The sequence below is a fragment of the Triticum aestivum genome, chromosome 5A (genome assembly GCF_018294505.1).
Source record: "Triticum aestivum cultivar Chinese Spring chromosome 5A, IWGSC CS RefSeq v2.1, whole genome shotgun sequence".
NCBI classification, from domain to species: Eukaryota; Viridiplantae; Streptophyta; class Magnoliopsida; order Poales; family Poaceae; genus Triticum; species Triticum aestivum.
The window spans coordinates 710,682,850-710,702,826 of record NC_057806.1 but is presented as its reverse complement, the minus strand read 5'-3'; the positions used below and the strand labels follow the sequence as shown (position 1 = coordinate 710,702,826).

Sequence of the window (19,977 nt, the reverse complement as noted above, 5' to 3'; positions counted from 1 at the left end):
ACAACTATTGCAGCGGAGTGGAGAGTTCTCAACCATCGACATGACTCTAACCACTATTGTAGCTCAAGCTGCCGGCTGACCACCAGGATAGGGCCCGAACCTCTCTCCAACAAGCGATGTAGTATTGCCGCCATCGGCCTAGGACGTATGGATCCAACTCACAGTTGGAAAAGCCCCCTCTACAACCTTCGTCCGCATAGGCTTTTCTCGGTGACGACAAGGAGAGGGAGTTGGCAGAGGGTGTTGCCTAGGTGGAAGACGTGATGGTAGCGGCTCCAGTTGCATGTCAAATAACAGATAAATCAATTGAATGACACTGACATTACATTATCTTACAAGTTGACAATCCAATATCTTTCACTATATTTATTTTCGATGATTGGAATTCCGCTCAATCGAGCCGTATCAAGATGATACAACTGCACTGTAATGTCTTTATTATCTAATAACCTAGTTTGCTTGTATGGGTATACAAATCTAATTTACTACCCTCAATGTTCATGACTTTTTTTTTGCAGGGCCGGTCTAGTTAGTTGACAATGTACCTTATGGACTGGGCAGCTGCTAGCACCACATTATTCTCAGTAGTTCTTTTTTCAATAGTAACTGTGGTAGCCGCCAAGCTTCTAAAAGCAAAAAACAAGTTCAATAATCATGTGTATACAAGACCACTTCCTCCTGTGGTGAATGTCCTAGCTCTCATACCTCCGCTTCTTAACAAGAGCTTGCAAGCTACGATCCAGGATCTATACACAAAGTTTGGCAGCGTGTTCACCATAAACTTTCTTGGACCGAAGGTGACCCTGTTGATTGGACCGGAGGTGTCAGCTCATTTCTTTCAAGGGCTGGACTCAGAGATTAGCTGGGGTAATTTGTTGGAGTTCACCATTCCAATGTATGGTCAAGAGGTTGGGTATGGGGTAGACACGGCGACTCGCAATGAACACTCAAACTTCATTATTCAAGCACTACAGCCATCCAAGTTGAGGAGCCATGTTGATCCCATATTTCAAGAAGTGGAGGTATGTACTTAGACTATATAGTACAAGTGATCATTATTTTTATATATTTTTATTTCCCCAGTTGATTAAGTACTGATAAGTACGTGATGGGAGTTGAGTTACCAAAAAATATTCACCTTTCTAGCACGAGTCATTCACTTAGACGTGATTTCTCACCAGCTATAGATACTATCAACATTTCCCAGCAAAAAAGAAGATATCATCAACATTTTAATATAAATGAATCATTGCAATAGGATTAATGCTTGAAACTGAACTAAAAGTTTACTGTATTTATTTGTGCTCCGCAGGCCTACTTTGCAAAGTGGGGACAAGATGGCACAGTTGATCTTAAACATGAACTTGAGCAGGTGCTCATGCTGACCTCTAGTCGGTGCTTACTAGCAGATGTGGTTCGGCATCAAATGATACTAACTGAAATCTATTCATTGCTTCATGAACTTGAGAATGGCGCAAACATTATCAGTTTCTTATTCCCGTATATTCCAACACCGACAAACCGCCGACGTGACAAGGCACACATCAAACTGAAAGAAATATTCTCTGCCGCAGTTAGGTCACGCAGCCAAGCACAGGAGGATGCATTACAGAGGCTAATTGATTCCAAGTACAAGGATGGTCGCCCCACGACCATAGCAGAAATCTCCGGTATGATGATCATCCTCATTTCTACTTCAAGACACACCAGTTCTCACACTAGTATATGGACTGGAGCTCGCTTGCTGAGCAACACCAAGTTCTTAAAGGCGGCCGTCGAGGAGCAAAAACATATCATTTGTAAGTACGGCAACCAGATAGACCACCATGCCTTGTCAGAGATGGATACCCTGCACAATTGCATCAAGGAGGCACTTAGGATGCACCCAGCAGGGCCAGTGTTATTTCGGAAGGCACATAAGACATTCAACGTGCACACCAAGGAAGGAAATGAATATGACATACCAGGAGGTCATAACGTCATAATCCCGACTGTATTTAACAGCAAGCTGCCATACATTTACAAGGACCCTAGGGTGTATGACCCTGATCGGTTTAGTCCTGGGAGACAGGAGGACAAAGTTGGTGGCAAGTTCTCGTACACATCATTTGGTGGTGGAAGGCATATTTGCCCTGGGATGGCCTTTGCTTATCTGCAAATTAAACTGATATGGAGCCATCTTCTAAGAAACTTTGAGCTCGAGCTAATGTCTTCTTTCCCAAAGGCAGACTGGAGCAAGATAACTCCAGCGCCTAAAGGAAAAGTAATGATAAGTTACAAGAGACGTCAGCTGCATTGAAATTACTCGAGTTGACAAGAAAGTAAAAGTCCTATATAGACGCATGTCTATTTGCTTGCACGAACATGTGAGTGTGTAATTTATGTGTAACTGTGTATTGTGAGCATGCCTTATAAATAGCCGTTCACTTCCTTTGTAAACCCTAGATGATTCCCCGCGTGTTGCTGCGGGAAGGTATGGTCTAAATAAAGGTCCACTATGTAACATTGCTTGAATTTTCCTTTAGGATCAATCATGGTAATCTAATAAGAAGGCATTGTCAAATTATAGGAGTAACATCTTTTTTCATGATCAAGGCACTAAACCTAAGCCGTAGCACTGAAACTCACATGTGAGGTCTGCACATTTGGGTCCTTACAATTTACTACTGGATATGACATGGCAGAAAAGAAGTTGAAACACCAGCAGATATGAAAGGAAAATCAGACTGCATATTTGAAATAGCTAGAACCTTTTGATCATATGACCCCATCCTCCATCGTAATGTCTTCACATGATCATTTGCCATTCTATATATTTTTGGACCTAGTTCATTCCCCGGTTCAGATTATGGCATACATATTCTTTTTTATACCAAATAGTACAATATGTGCAAATAGCATGATAAAGTGATATTGCGAGTTAATTAGACTTTTATTAGCGAAGAACCATTGGCATTAGGATGATGTAGGCACTAACCAATATTCAAGATAGTTGATGTGCATTCCAGTTGGTCACCGTTCCAGCTGCAGTCCTAATTCTCTAGCTTGACAGAGTGAAAACCGTACCAAATTAAGATGTCGTTAACCTTACCTAATGGACTTAAATGCAACGTGAATCTCTAATATAGAAAAAATAAGCCACTTCCTGCAGCAGAATGTAACAATACAGGTATTCCTTAGAGTGAATTCCGGTTTTTACCCCCTATTTTGACTTTTTTGACACTAATTACCCCATTTAGCGGGATTTCATCCGTTTTACCCCATTTAGCACAAGTGTTGCCATAATTTACCCTCTTTTAAATTTTGCGTGCGTTCTGACCTACGGGTCATAATTTGTCAGGTCTAGCTGGCATGCCACGTCAACGGGTTTTTTCTGTCTATTTTTCTCCCTACTAAACTCATTTCCGGTTTGAAGTATTCTGATGGGACGATTGTACTTGATCAGCATGTCATATTACCATTGAATAAATTCTAGGAGAGATTGTTACCAATATAATCTAAAATCATGTATGTTTTTCTTCAGTTATCATATATGGCCTTAAGTATGGATGGTTCTGTAGATTAGATTAAAGTGGTGTAAATATACTACTTTACTAACTCTGATGCACCTACATATCTAAATATCTAGGTAGCAAATATGTTGACTGAAGAGTATGTGTTGTTACTTGCTAGCTGTAAAGGAAGTTTGGATCTTTGTATCTTATGATGCATGCTGAAACGTGTTCGTTCACCGTATTAGAGTATACTATGATTGCAGCCACTAATTCATTTTTATTTTTCTTGCACAAAGCAGATGGCAACGGAGATGTAGAGTGTTAGGCATATTTTACATGTCCATGGATACAAGAATCCAGAGCCAGAGATGATTGAGAGGTATTTCATTATTTATTTTGATATAAAGGAGAAGATGAAGGAATTGGGTTCCAACCCTTGGGACAGCGCTAATTATCAGAAGAAGGGGGCCAACGGGAACTCCATGATTGAGTTAACAGATGATGCAGGCATGGTGAACATGCTAGAGGAACTTGATGCTTATAAGAAAATCAGTTTGAATGTTAATTGGGGGAGAGCAACACAAACAAGAAGCCATGGGAGGCGAGCGTGGCGCGCGGCCGACTTGGACGTTGGACGTGCCACGAGCGACCTCCATAGGCTGAGCCGGTCAGAAGAAGCGGCGCTGCCCAGTTCAGCAGTGAGAAAAATAGCCAGGAAAAACCACTGACGTGGCATGCCAGCTGGACCCGACAATTGTGACCCACCAGTCAGAATGCTCAAAAAAATTAAACGGGGTAAACTGTGGCAACATTTTTGCTAAATGGGGTAAAATGGATGAAATCTTGCTAAATGGGGTAATTAGTGTCAAAAAAGTCAAAATAGGGGGTAAAAACCGGAATTCACTCTATTCCTTACTTTACCTTATACACCTTGTGATGATTAATCATTCCTAATTAACATGGCATCTCACTGCCGTAACCAAGCATAATGAACAAATATGAAAAGAAAAGAATAATGAAAGATGCACGGGCAAATGGAATTGTCACGTGCTCATCAGGTAGAAGCAGCAAGGTCAGGCACATATGTCGACGTGTATGAATATCTCGCGGCGGCAGCAAGCCTAGCTCCGGCTCCAAAGCCAGGGCACCATGGGACTGTTGCACCTCATGTGCGCGGATGTCACAGCTCCAGTGGGTGGGGCTCCTCGGATACGACGATACGCAAGCTCATAGGGAGGTGGTTGTATCATGTATTTAGTGACGAATGTGGCGGATGCAAGTGAAGAGACATGGATAACGAACATGAGGGGAATTAACTTGGTAAATCACTGCAGAAATATAACTGGGAAAAGCAAGTAAAAAATAATTGCAGCTATAGGTGAAAATTATTCTTAGAAACATCATTACCTTCTCAAGAATTCCAAATTTGATTGATAGCAGACGTCTTACCACACATTGTCAGGAAACCTAGCAAGTTTGAATCAACAATTTTAAAATAGAAATGTATAGAATAAGATATCAATTACTAAATTCTTGGAAAAAAATGGCAGTACATTAATGTCAGGGAGATGCCATGGTCCAAGTGCCACCCTTGTGTAGCATGAGCAAGGAACAAAAAATTATTTGCAGATTAGAAAGTCAATCAGAGAGAAAAAAGGGTTGTAGAATCAGGCAAGCACGCTATTGATGCCATGCTTCAATGAGAGAAGGTAGCAACTGCAAGCGGTGTGTCGTGTCGCCGACAGATGTAGTGATGTTAGCTCTGACACAAAGACCGGTGGTAAGAATACAAATGAATTCTGAATTTGTAGTCAAGGAAACAACTACCAGTCACGACATACTACTGCTGAAATGAAACTGCTGCAGAAATTCAACTCCTCACAGCCTGCAAAGTTCTACTCGGGGTATATTCGAGAGTTTCGAACCTTCTAAAACAAAATACAGATTTTTGAACTTGTACATACTACTGCTGAAATAAAACCATACGATAATTCAAAAGGTCATACCTTGGGAGTATACGGAGAGGGAGGGGGGGGGGGGGGGGGGGGGAGTAGATACGATTATAATCTTCTGCGGTGACCTGATGAAAAAGAGATGTTTAATTATCAAGTTTGTCAATCATGAAAAAACAATGTTCAGATAAATAAAGCTAGATATCACGTATTAAGCAGGTCAATGTTGTAGAAAAGACGTCCATCAACAGCACAATAGATTGTATTATGTTGAAATCTCTAACAACAATGGCGATCTCTAAATAAGTATCCCAAACACATGGTGCACACAGTGTTTATATACCTATTAGCCACACGGCAGACTTGTAAAGTACTCCCCCCGTTCCTAAATATTTGTCTTTCTAGAGATTTCAACAAGTGACTACATACGAAGCAAATTGAGTAAATCTACACTCTAAAATATGTCCATATACATCCATATGTGGTAGTCCATTTGAAATTCTAAAAAGACAAATATTTAGAAACGAAGGAAGTATCACACATCCATGTAAAGCAACCCCGTAATATGTAGTACAACTGTGCATGCAACTTACTTAAATCCAAGGACAACGTGAACACCAGGCTATGAATCAAGGAGAACAGAGCCACAGAGATCATTCACCTGGTAGGAGAACGCTGACCCGTGGGAGCAACGGCGACTAAAATGTGCGATCTGAATTCACAGCCCGATGTTCATCCATGGCACCACGGAAATTGATCCGGACCATGGGACCACTGAATCGGACGGGCACCTGAGGAGGACCATGGCACCACACGTAGAAGAGCATCTCCAGCCGTTCGGTCCCTCACGGCGCCGAAAAAGCGTCGTCTAGGGCCGAACCAGCGTTTGCTTTCGGCATGGGTGTCGGTGTCAAAATCGTCGGATCTCGAGTAGGGGTCCCGAACTGTGCGTCTAGGATCGATAGTAACATGAGACGGGACACAATGTTTACCCAGGTTCGGTCCCTCTTTATGGAGGTAATACCCTACTTCCTGCTTGATTGATCTTGATGAATATGAGTATTACAAGAGTTGATCTACCACAAGATTGTAATGACTATAAAAGTCTAGCCTGACTATGATTATGAGGATATATGTCTACGGATCTAGTCCTCCGGTTTATATAGACACCGGAGGGATCTAGGATTACATAAGGTCGGTTACAGAGAAAGGAATCTTCATATTTGATCACCAAGCTTGCCTTCCACGTCAAGGAGAGTCCCATCCGGACACGGGTAGAGTCTCCGGTCTTCGTATCTTCACAGGCCATCAGTCCGGCCCATGTTCAATAGGTCGGACGCCCGAGGACCCCTTAGTCCAGGACTCCCTCAGTAGCCCCCGAACCAGACTTCAATGACGAGGTGTCCGGCGTGTAGATAGTCTTCGGCATTGCAAGGCGGGTTCCTCCTCCGATGACTTTAAAGTGATGTATTTGGCTTTCCATTGAATGTTGCACCCCTTGGCTTCCGTGCCTTCCTGACTTTAGCTTCCATGTGTCGAGTGAATACAAGAGGTCGGGGTATTTTTGCATATACCATCCTGACCGTAGCAGAAAGGTGCCTATTTAAAGAGAATAGATCTCAGATCCATCCCAAATCCTACGGAAAAAAAATCCTCAGAGCTTGCGGAGCAGAACCACCCCAGCATGGCTACCGCTCCCAGCTCTTCCTCTCGTCCCTACAACTCTGAAAAGGGTGATTGGGAGAGATGTTCTGTATCTCACAGTCAGCTAGTGGAGCTGCAAATACAGGGCTTTCTTCCTCCCGTGGATTTAGTCCCCGTACGAGCATGGATGACGTCCTTCAATGGCGGGGCTCCCCAATCCGTACAGGGGGGAACGAGTATGCTTCGTCCCCTTCTTGTTAAGAGGTGTTGGATTTCCAATCCATCCCTTCCTCCGAGGTCTGCTGGAGTATTATGGCCTCCAACTGCACAGTCTCACTCCCGCCTCCATCCTGCATATTGCGGGTTATGTCGCTCTATGCAAGCTATTCCTGGGCTGCGAGGCCCATTTCGATTTATGGAGAAGACTGTTCTGCCTCGTCCCTCGTAATCAAGGAGGGTCAATATTCAAAGTGGGGGGAGCCGAAGTGTGGCGTATCGTCGGAACCGAATACTTGTCCGGCACGCTGAAGAAGGCTTCCGAAGAGTGGCCTTCCAAATGGTTCTATATTGACGATGTCGCTCTTCCCCGACCCAGTTCGAATGGGCCTCCCCGAATTTTCAAGTGCTCCGTTGAAGAAACGCCATAGCCGGCGTCCTTAGAGCCTCGAGGAAGAGGATATCGCAGAGGTCAGTCAGCTGCTGGCAAGATTAAGATGCTCGCCCAGTCCGGATTGTCAATAGTCGAGGTAATGGCGATCTCCATAGCGCGCGGGGGGGGGGGTCCAACCACTCCAATACAGAGGGCTTCCCATGTGGCACTACAATGGGGAAGACGACGCCTCACGCTGCGGTCGGAAGGGCCCAAAGACCCCCGCCGCTCTGGCCAAAATATTGGCCGAACTATATAAAGGAGAGAAGGAGGAGTTCACCCGTCTCCAATGTCGAGACGGATTTTCCATGTACAATCCTCCTAGCTGGGTAAACTCTAACCCCACCATTTTACTCCTCCCCCTGAATTATTTTTGACAGACAGTATCCTATCCACTCATAACAGGAATGGCGAAAGGCTATCGAGGGGATCCATGACCCTGCCCCTCAGCCGGAGGGTCACAACCGGGATCTTGACCCCGTATATGAAGAAGACCCGGACATATTTGTGGAGCTCGAGGATGGAATATTCTATCAGACGAGCTATGATGGTACGGAAGTACCTATCATCGCCGATTACCCCGGCCTTCTTCCTGCTTCGCATGTAAGTAATTTAAAAGGCACTTTCTTCGAAAGAGTTCCCTTACTATGCCTCACCCACCACACTATTCCATGTTCCAAAGGGGAGGCGCTCGGCATCGTAACATGCACCAGAAGCGTCTCCGAGGAGAGCAGCGCCTGCACCTAGTACATCTTCAGAGAGGAAGGCAAATGATAACACGGCAGCACCCTCGTCAAAGAGGTAAGGCTTTTCTTTTCAAGAATACCCTTTCTAATCGCCACATCAAATTGTGATGCCATTCGCCACATTCTATCAGGAAAAGTATCCGTCGGACTGTGTCCAGGGATCCGGCCGGCCGTGCCTCCACTAGTCAGGTTCCGGACCCTGCCCAAAGGATGGGGGCTGACACGGGAGTGGCGTCGAACTGTCCTTCCACAGAGGATTCAGACGATATGTCCGTCACGAACTCTAAAGTGGAGAGTGCCATGAATCATCGTCGTCGGAGGGCCGTTGTTTGTGACCCCGGTTTTTCAAAAGAGGCATTTGATGCCTTCAGCTCGGCTGATGCGTACATCCGAGCTGCTCGGGACGGGCTTGTCAGAGCTATAGACCAGCATCTAAAAGATATGCGGGTAAGCGTAGATTATATAATCATACAACAGTAGCCCTCGAGACTTAAAGCAATTGATACAACTGATTTAAGGATCAATGTATAACCAGGTGCTTACGGTGAAGAACAACCTGTTATCTCAGGAACTGGAAAAGTGTCGGACCCAGCTAACTGCTGCCAATGCCGAACTGGAGAAATCCAAGAAGGCATCTCCCGGTAATGTTTCCCTCCATCAAGAAAACGTAATGGTATACCAATAATGCTAACACGGTTGCTCACCTCTTAATAGGATCATTAGATCAACTGCAAGAGCAACTGGAAGCCGCTCAAAGCGGAGAACGAGGAGCCAAAAAACTGCTAGCCGCGGGCGAGCGTGTGCTAACAAAAGTCGTTATGGAGAAAAACAAGCTCCAGGATTCGAATACCCAACTGGGCGAGGAACTAAAAGATGTACGGGCCTAGCTGGCGGACTCCGTAAAGGAGAATAAAAGGCTGCGAGGCGGCATATTCAGTATGTGGTTGAACTTACCTTCGAATAATTTGAAGATAGAAGGGGCTGATAGAGTTATGTCTACAGGTATGCTGACCAGTCGTCCCGAAGAGGAGATGTCCAGATCTTCGAGCGATCTGCTACAAGAGCTGTCGCAGGTGCACGAGCAAGCTCGGCAGGCGATGCGAAGTGTTGCCAAGGCCCTATGGCCATCCGCCTCCCCTCCGGGAAAGATGGAGGAGCTTATACAACTATTCAAGGGAGCACAACGACGCTTTCGACTATGGACGATATCGACCTGTCGGGAAGGTGCACGGGAGGCCTGGGCCATGGTGAAAACACGGTATACCAAGCTTGATCTGAATCATATGGCTCGGGTCGGACCTCTAGGGTCAGATGGAAAATAAGTTCCCGCTAATTTGGTATATGACCAAGTAGAAGTAGCCGCCAAGTATTCCCAGCAGGATTGTAAGTTAGACCGCCTGCTGGACGACATAGAGGAGGAAATTTTTGAGTCCTAGTGACTATGTACTTTCCTTGACATATGTGACTCTAGCTGAATTGTAAAAACGATTGTCATGGCAGACCTTTTCGCTTCGACCTCTGGACCTGAAGGTGCGGAGTGTTTCCGAATACCTAAGCGGTAAAACAGACCGAGGTATGCGTGGAAACCAGGCGTAGGGGTCATAGTTGCTTGAACATACAATGTGTATCTAGCTAGTTATGCTATATTACATCATGATTGTAAGAAACATCTTCTAGAGAGAATAGTTCCATTAGGGGTTCCTTTCCCTGGGTGTGCACACATTAAAATGCGTGTACGAACTGTGCTTATTAACATCACAGTATAGGTAATCATCTGGGGGTTCATAATGGAAGGAATATAAAGCATCTTTAGTCCACCGACGGAATATTCTCTTAAGAACGCTATCTTTTGGCTCCACCCAGTCTGAGGTACACATCCGGATGACCCGGCAGTAACAATCGCAGAGGTGCTCCATTTATGCCCTAGCCGAACTAACGGGAACATAGGGAATAAGCATAGGAGACAGGCGACCCAGCTTGGCCAAAACCGAAGTCATATCGATGCATATAATGGCGAAGAAAATGTATATATGGGAAAAAATGCATATGTGATGAGCTTGATGCTCGGAAAATAAAAATAAGCTTCTGTCCGGGAAGCCCCCAGGTATAGTGGACGTACATGCTCAAGGATGTGTACATCACATGTGCATGGTTTAGCTGTGCGAAAGATTTTAAGTTTTAGAAAAAGGAAAAATGAAAAGAGAGGAAAAAAATAAAGGAAACAACAGGGAGAAGGAGACGAACACATAGTTCGGCGCTAGGCATAGAATCTTCGGAGTCTGGCCGCGTTCCAGGGGTTCGGTTCTAGGCGATTGTCTGATGCAGCACGCAGGCGGTACGATCCTCCCGTGAGAACCTCGTCAATTATGAAGGGAACCTCCCACTTGGGCTTGAGTTTGTCCTTTTTCTTCTCCGGCAAGTGTAGGACGAGTTCGCCAACATTATAAGTCTTGACCCGTACTTCTCTGCTTTGGTATCTACGAGCCTGTTGTTGATATAATGCGGAACGGGCTTTTGCAACATCGCGCTCCTCCTCCAGGGCCTCTAGGATGTCCTGCTGATCAAGCTCGGCCTCTCTCTCTCTCGTCGTACATGCACACTCGAGGTGAGTCATGGATAATATCACAGGGCAACACCGCCTCCGCGCCGTACACCATGAAGAAAGGTGTATATCCAGTAGTGCGGTTGGGCGTGGTCCGCAGCCCCCAGAGTACGGAGTCAAGCTCCTCCACCCAGTGCTTGTTTGATTCTTTCAAAGACCGCATGAGTCTAGGTTTGATGCCGCTCATAATAAGACCATTGGCCCGTTCGACTTGACCATTCATTTGCGGGTGATAGACAGAGGCGTAATCGAGCTTAATGCCCAGATTAGCACACCAAGTTTTCACCTCATCGGCTGTGAAATTGGAGCCGTTATCGGTGATGATGCTATGTGGAACACCATAACGATGCACCACATCGCTATGAAGTCTATCACTAGCCCCGCCTCGGCCGTTTTGACTGTTTTGGCCTCTATCCACTTAGTGAATTTATCCACCATGACCAGAAGATACTTTCTCTTATGGCTTCCTCCTTTAAGGGGCCCGACCATATCGAGCCCCCAGACCGCGAAAGGCCAAGTGATGGGGATCGTTTGTAGAGCGGTGGGGGGCATATGGCTTTGGTTGGCGAATAGCAGGCATCCGATGCAATGTTGGACAAGGTCCTGTGCATCTGCTCGGGCCGTCGGCCAGTAAAAACATGTACGGAAGGCCTTGCTAACAAGGGCCCGAGCTGCAGCGTGGTGACCGCCGAGTCCAGCGTGAATTTCAGCCAAGAGTTGCCGCCCTCTTCCTTGGAGATACATCTTTGAAGAACTCCGGTAGCGCTTTTCTTATAGATCTCTCCTTCGTGAACCTTGTAGGCCTTCGAGCGTCGAACAATGTGGCGAGCCTCATTCTGATCCTCCGGGAGTTCTCTCCTATTAAGGTAGGCCAGGAAGGGTTCGGTCCATGGGGCAATGACTGCCATGATTAGATGGGCCGATGGTGTTGTTTCGGTGGCTGAGCCCCCGATGATATCGGTGTGTTCGGAGGCTGGGGTTGTGTTCGGATCCGGACTGGTGTTGCCGCTCTCCCCTTTCCACACCACGGACGGCTTAAAAAACTTTTCCAGAAAGATATTAGGTGGGAAGGGGTCGCGCTTGGCGCCAATGCGAGCGAGGACGTCCGCTGCTTGATTACTTTCTTGAGCCACGTGATGAAACTCGAGCCCCTCGAATCGAGCTGACATTTTTAGGACGGCGTTGTGGTAAGCCACCATCTTCGGATCATTGGCATCAAAGTCTCCATTTATTTGAGATATTGCAAGGTTTGAGTCCCCGCGCACTTCCAGGCGTTGTATGCCCATAGAGACAGCCATCCGGAGACCATGTAATAAGGCCTCGTATTCGGCTGCGTTATTGGAGTATGTGTATAATATTTGGAGCACGTACTGGACTACGTCTCCAGTGGGGGCCGTTAAAACGACGCCCGCTCCTAATCCTGCCAGCATTTTGGAACCATCGAAATACATAACCCAGTTGGAATATGTGCCGTACTCTTTAGGGAGTTCGACCTCTGTCCATTCGGCGACGAAGTCCGCCAGTACTTGGGATTTGATGGCTCGGTGCGGTTTGTATGTTATGTCAAATGGAAGGAGCTCGATGGCCCATTTGGCTATCCGGCCCGTAGCATCGTGGTTGTTTATTATATCATTGAGTGGTAATTCGGAAGCCACCGTGATGCCATGAAGATCGCGCATGCTATCTTTTGATAATGAGGGTACCGGGATTTGCATGGTGTGAGGACGGTGGATACGTAATATACCGGCTTCTGAAGTGAGAATTTGTGTCCGTCCTGCTCTCGTTCCACGATGAGCACGGCGCTCACCACCTGGTGTGTTGCCGATATGTATAATAACATGGGTTCACCGACGTTTGGCGTGGCTAGGATTGGGTTGCTCGCTAGAAGGGTTTTATTTCTTCCAGTCCAGCTATTGCCGCGTCCGTCCACTCGAAGTGATTGGTGCGCCGGAGGAGGCGATACAATGGCAATGCCTTTTCTCCCAATCCGGAGATAAAGTGGCTTAAAGCTGCCACGCATCCTGCGAGCTTTTGGACCTGTTTAAGGTCCGTTGGTGTAGCCAATTGTGACAAGGCTCGGATTTTGGCTGGATTTGCTTCAATTCCTCTATTGGAAACTATGAAGCCCAGCAACTTTCCAACGGGGACGCTGAAAACACACTTTTTTGGCTTGAGCTTGATGTCATATGCATGGAGGTTGTTGAATGTAAGACGTAAATCGTGTATTAGTGAGTCGACATGCCTAGTTTTAATGACGACGTCGTCCATGTATGCTTCAACTGTCTTGCCGATCTGTTTCTCCAGGCATGTTTGAATCATGCGTTGGTAGGTGGCCCCGGCGTTTTTGAGCCCGAAGGGCATGGTGTTGAAGCAGAATGGCCCGTATGGGGTAATGAATGCCGTTGCGGCTTGATCGGACTCCTTTATTTTTATTTGATGGTATCCGGAATATGCATCAAGGAAGCATAGTGAGTCGATTCCTGCCGTGGCATCGATAATCTGGTCGATGCGGGGGAGGGGGGGGATCCTTAGGGTAGACCTTATTGAGGTCTTTGAAATCGATGCACAGGCGTCAGGATTTATCCTTCTTTGGCACCATCACCAAGTTTGCTAGCCAGTCCGGGTGTTTTATTTCTCTAATGAATCCGGCCTCGATTAGCTTGGCTAGGTCCTCCCCCATAGCTTGACATTTGGGTTCGGAAAAGTGCCACAATGTTTGTTTGACCGGTTTGTATCCCTTCAATATGTTGAGGCTATGTTCGGCCAATCTGCGTGGGATTCCTGGCATATCAGAAGGGTGCTAGGCGAATATATCCCAGTTCTCACGCAGAAATTCTCGTAGCGCGGTGTCGACCGTTGGGTCTAGTTGTGCCTCGATAGATGCTGTCTTCTTCGGGTCCGTTGGATGGATTTGGAATTTGACTATTTCTTCTGCTGGTTTGAAGGAGGTGGATTTGGGTCGTTTGTCCAAGATTATGTCGTCCCTATCCACTATGGAGCGTAATGCGGTTAATTCTTCGGCCGCGAGGGCTTCAGATAATGCCTCAAGGGCCAGGGATGCGGTTTTGTTTTCGGTGCGGAGTGCTATGTCCGGATCACTAGCGAGGGTGATTATGCCGTTGGGCCCGGGCATCTTGAGCTTCATATACCCATAGTGAGGTATAGCCTGGAAGCGTGTAAATGCATATCGCCCCAATAGGGCGTGATATCCGCTGTTGAATGGGGCCACTTGGAAGGTTAGTTCTTTGGTCCGATAATTCTCCGATGTGCTGAATACCACGTCGAGTGTGATTTTTCCCGCGCACTGCGCCTCCCGACAAGGAATAATTCGTCGGAAGGTCGTGCTACTTTGCTTGATGCGGCTCCTGTCTATTTCCATTTTACTGAGTGTATCGTCGTAAATGAGTTTTAGTCCGCTACCGCCGTCCATGAGAACCTTGGTGAGCCGAAAGCCGTCCATGATCAGGCTGAGAACCAAGGCGGTTGGTTCTCGGATTTTCCTAAACTTTGGTTCGTCATCGGCATTGAAAGTTATGGCCGTGTCGTTCCAAGGGTTAGTTGTTGCGATTTGGCAGACTTCGGCAAGGCTGCGGAGTGCCCTTTTACGCTTATTATTTGAAGCAAAAGTCTCGAAGACCGTCAGTACTCTGGGGTCGTCGTCTTCTGGAGATATTGCTCTGGGTTATTTTTGGTGAGGATATCCTCGCCGCTCTTGGCTACCTGCCGGAGTATCCAACATGCTCTAATGCTGTGAGTTGATATAGTATCCGGTGTTGTGTGTAACTTGCATGGTCCATCGAGCCATCCCTCCAGAACGGTTCCGCATCCCGTAATGGGCTTATATTTCTTTATCATTGGGCCGGGCGTGCCACTAGGGTGCATTCTTTTCACCTGAACGAGGGATTGGGTGGAAACCAGCGGTTCCCAGTAGGCTGCCTGAGTTTTCCAGGCGCTTTCCATTGCATAGTACTTGTATACTATGGTGATGTCTACTACACAACCTTCTTCTTGTAGACGTTGTTGGGCCTCCAAGTGCAGAGGTTTGTAGGACAACAACAAATTTCCCTCAAGTGGATGACCTAAGGTTGGTCAATCCGTGGGAGGCGTAGGATGAAGATGGTCTCTCTCAAACAACCCTGCAACCAAATAACGAAGAGTCTCTTGTGTCCCCAACACACCCAATACAATGGTAAATTGTATAGGTGCACTAGTTCGGCGAAGAGATGGTGATACAAGTACAATAATGATGGTAGATATAGGTTTGGTAATATGAAAATATAAAAATAGCAAGGTAACGAGTGGTAGAAGTGAGCACAAACGGTATTGCAATGCTAGGAAACAAGGCCTAGGGTTCATACTTTCACTAGTGCAAGTTCTCTCAACAATAATAACATAATTGGATCATATAACAATCCCTTAACATGCAACAAAGAGTCACTCCAAAGTCACTAATAGCGAAGAACAAACAAAGAGATTATTGTAGGGTACGAAACCACCTCGAAGTTATTCTTTCTGATCGATCTATTCAAGAGTCCGTAGTAAAATAACATGAAGCTATTCTTTCCGTTCAATCTATCATAGAGTTCGTACTAGAATAACACCTTAAGACACAAATCAACAAAAACCCTAATGTCACCTAGATACTCCAATGTCACCTCAAGTATCCGTGGGTATGATTATACGATATGCATCACACAATCTCATATTCATCTATTCAACCAACACAAAGAACTTCAAAGACTGCCCCAAAGTTTCTACCGGAGGGTCAAGACGAAAACGTGTGCCAACCCCTATGCATAAGTTCATGAGGTCACGGAACTCGCAAGTTGATCACCAAAACATACATCAAGTGGATCACGTGATATCCCATTATCACCACAGATAAGCACATGCAAGACATACATCAAGTGTTCTCAAAACCTTAAAGATTCAATCCGATAGGATAACTTCAAAGGGAAAACTCAATTCATCACAAGAGAGTACAGGGGGAGAAACATAATAAGATCCAAATATAATAGCAAAGCTCACGATACATCAAGATCATTCCGATCCAAGAACACGAGAGAGAGAGAGAGAGAGAGAGAGAGAGAGAGAGATCAAACACATAGCTACTGGTACATACCCTCAACCCCGAGGGTGAACTACTCCCTCCTCGTCATGGAGAGCGCCGGGATGATGAAGATGGCCACCGGAGAGGGATTTCCCCTTCCGGCAGGGTGCCGGAACATGTCTAGATAGGTTTTCGGTGGTTACGGAGGCTTGCAGCGGCGGAACTCCTGATCTAGGTTATTTTCTGGAGGTTTCTGTATATATAAGAGGTTTTGGCGTCGAGAACAAGTCAGGGGGGTCTCCGGGCTGTTCACGAGGTAGGGAGGCGCGCCCCCACCCTCGTGGGCAGCCCGAGACTCTTCTGGCCCAACTCTTTTACTCCATGTCCTTCTTCTGGTCCAAAAAAATTCCGTGAAGTTTCAGGTCAATTGGACTCCGTTTGGTTTTCCTTTTCTGCGAAACTCAAAAACAAGGAAAAACAGAAACTGGCACTGGGCTCTAGGTTAATAGGTTAGTCCCAAAAATCATATAAAATAGCATATAAATGCATATAAAACATCCAAAGTGTTGGGTTTCGTAGTAATTTCAAAAAATTTCCTATGCACACGCAAGATCATGTGATGCATAGCAACGAGAGGGGAGAGTGTTGTCTACGTACCCACGCAGACCGACTGCGGAAGCGATGACACAACGTAGAGGAAGTAGTCGTACGTCTTCACGATCCAACCGATCAAGCACCGAAACTACGGCACCTCCGAGTTCGAGCACACGTTCAGCTCGATGACGATCCCCGGACTCCGATCCAGCAAAGCGTCGAGGAAGAGTTCCGTTAGCACGACGGCGTGGTGACGATCTTGATGCACTACAGCAGCAGGGCTTCGCCTAAACTCCGCTACAGTATTATTGAGGACTATGGTGGCAGGGGGCACCGCACACGGCTAAGGAATAGATCACGTGGATCAACTTGTGTGTTCTAGGGTGCCTATGCCTCAGTATATAAAGGACTAGAGGGGGGGAGGCTGGCCGGCCATAGGAGGCGCGCCAGGAGAGTCCTACTCCCTCTGAGAGTAGGATTCCCCCCCAATCCTAGTTGGAATAGGATTCACGGAGGGGGAAAAGAGAGAGAGGGGGCCGGCCACCTCTCCTAGTCCTAATAGGACTAGGGGAAGGGGGAGGCGCACATCCCATGTAGGGCTGCCTCTTCTCTTTTCCACTAAGGCCCATCATGGCCCATTTAGCTCCCGGGGGGTTCCGGTAACCTTCCCGGTACTCCGGTAAAATCCCGATTTCACCCGGAACACTTCCGATATCCAAACATAGGCTTCCAATATATCAATCTTTATGTCTCGACCATTTAGAGACTCCTCGTCATGTCCGTGATCACATCCGGGACTCCGAACAACCTTCGGTATATCAAAATACATAAACTCATAATATAACTGTCATCGAAACCTTAAGCGTGCGGACCCTACGGGTTTGAGAACAATGTAGACATGACCGAGACACGTCTCCGGTCAATAACCAATAGCGGGACCTGGATGCCCATATTGGCTCCTACATATTCTACGAAGATCTTTATCGGTCAGACCGCATAACAACATACGTTGTTCCCTCTGTCATCGGTATGTTACTTGCCCGAGATTCGGTCATCGGTATTCCAATACCTAGTTCAATCTCGTTACCGGCAAGTCTCTTTACTCGTTCTGTAATACATCATCCCGCAACTAACTCATCTAGTTGCAATGCTTGCAAGGCTTAAGTGATGTGCATTACCGAGAGGGCCCAGAGATACCTCTCCGACAATCGGAGTGACGAATCCTAATCTCGAAATATGCCAACCCAACATCTACCTTTGGAGACACCTGTAATGCTCCTTTATAATCACCTAGTTACGTTGTGACGTTTGTAGCACCCAAAGTGTTCCTCCGGCAAACGGGAGTTGCATAATCTCATAGTCATAGGAACATGTATAAGTCATGAAGAAAGCAATAGCAACATACTAAACGATCGGGTGCTAAGCTAATGGAATGGGTCATGTCAATCAGATCATTCAACTAATGATGTGACCTCGTTAATCAAATAACAACTCTTTGTTCATGGTTAGGAAACATAACCATCTTTTGATTAACGAGCTAGTCAAGTAGAGGCATACTAGTGACACTCTGTTTGTCTATGTATTCACACATGTATTATGTTTCCGGTTAATACAATTCTAGCATGAATAATAAACATTTATCATGATATAAGGAAATAAATAATAACTTTATTATTGCCTCTAGGGCATATTTCCTTCAGTCTCCCACTTGCACTAGAGTCAATAATCTAGATTACACTATAATGATTCTAACACCCATGGAGCTTTGGTGCTGATCATGTTTTGCTCGTGGAAGAGGCTTAGTCAACGGGTCTGCAACATTCAGATCCGTATGTATCTTGCAAATCTCTATGTCTCCCACCTGGACTAGATCCCGGATGGAATTGAAGCGTCTCTTGATGTGCTTGGTTCTCTTGTGAAATCTGGATTCCTTTGCCAAGGCAATTGCACCAGTATTGTCACAAAAGATTTTCATTGGACCCGATGGACTAGGTATGACACCTAGATCGGATATGAACTCCTTCATCCAGACTCCTTCGTTCGCTGCTTCCGAAGCAGCTATGTACTCCGCTTCACATGTAGATCCCGCTACGACGCTTTGTTTAGAACTGCACCAACTGACAGCTCCACCGTTTAATGTAAACACGTATCCGGTTTGCGATTTAGAATCGTCCGGATCAGTGTCAAAGCTTGCATCAACGTAACCTTTTACGATGAGCTCTTTGTCACCTCCATATACGAGAAGCATATCCTTAGTCCTTTTCAGGTATTTCAGGATATTCTTGACCGCTGTCCAGTGATCCACTCTTGGATTACTTTGGTACCTCCCTGCCAGACTTATAGCAAGGCACACATCAGGTCTGGTACACAGCATTGCATACATGATAGATCCTATCGCTGATGCATAGGGAACATCTTTCATATTCTCTCTATCTTCTGCAGTGGTCGGGCATTGAGTCTTACTCAATTTCACACCTTGTAACACAGGCAAGAATCCTTTCTTTGCTTGATCCATTTTGAACTTCTTCAAAATTTTGTCAAGGTATGTTGTTTGTGAAAGTCCAATTAAGCGTCTCGATCTATCTCTATAGATCTTAATGCCTAATATGTAAGCAGCTTCACCGAGGTCTTTCATTGAAAAACTCTTATTCAAGTATCCTTTTATGCTATCCAGAAATTCTACATCATTTCCAATCAACAATATGTCATCCACATATAATTTCAGTAATGCTACAGAGCTCCCACTCACTTTCTTGTAAATACAGGCTTCTCCAAAAGTCTGTATAAAACCAAATGCTTTGATCGCACTATCAAAACGTTTATTCCAACTTCGAGAGGCTTGCACCAGTCCATAAATGGATCGCTGGAGCTTGCACACTTTGTTAGCTCCCTTTGGATCGACAAAACCTTCTGGTTGCATCATATACAACTCTTCTTCCAGAAATCAATTCAGGAATGCAGTTTTGACATCCATCTGCCAAATTTCATAATCATAAAATGCGGCAATTGCTAACATGATTCGGACAGACTTAAGCATCGCTACGGGTGAGAAGGTCTCATCGTAGTCAATCCCTTGAACTTGCCGAAAACCTTTTGCAACAAGTCGAGCTTTGTAGACAGTAATATTACCGTAAGCGTCAGTCTTCTTCTTGAAGATCCATTTATTCTCAATTGCTTGCCGATCATCGGGCAAGTCAACCAAAGTCCACACTTTGTTCTCATACATGGATCCCATCTCAGATTTCA

The 19,977-nt window shown here is 45.8% G+C and overlaps 1 protein-coding gene across 1 annotated transcript; it reads left to right on the top strand.

The window, feature by feature from the left end:
• Positions 1-539: 539 nt before the first annotated feature.
• LOC123101880 (obtusifoliol 14-alpha demethylase-like) lies at positions 540-2,299 on the top strand. The gene is made up of 2 exons (XM_044523131.1): positions 540-1,022; positions 1,313-2,299. The coding sequence occupies exons 1-2, from the start codon at positions 540-542 to the stop codon at positions 2,297-2,299; spliced, it is 1,470 nt and encodes a 489-aa protein (XP_044379066.1).
• The last annotated feature ends 17,678 nt before the right edge of the window (positions 2,300-19,977 follow it).

Excerpts from the sequence above, each read along its gene's own strand:
- LOC123101880 (XM_044523131.1), top strand. The coding sequence starts at position 540 with ATGTACCTTATGGACTGGGCAGCTGCTAGCACCACATTATTCTCAGTA. Across the intron at positions 1,023-1,312 it reads CCATATTTCAAGAAGTGGAG|GCCTACTTTGCAAAGTGGGG; the intron begins GTATGTACTTAG and ends TGTGCTCCGCAG.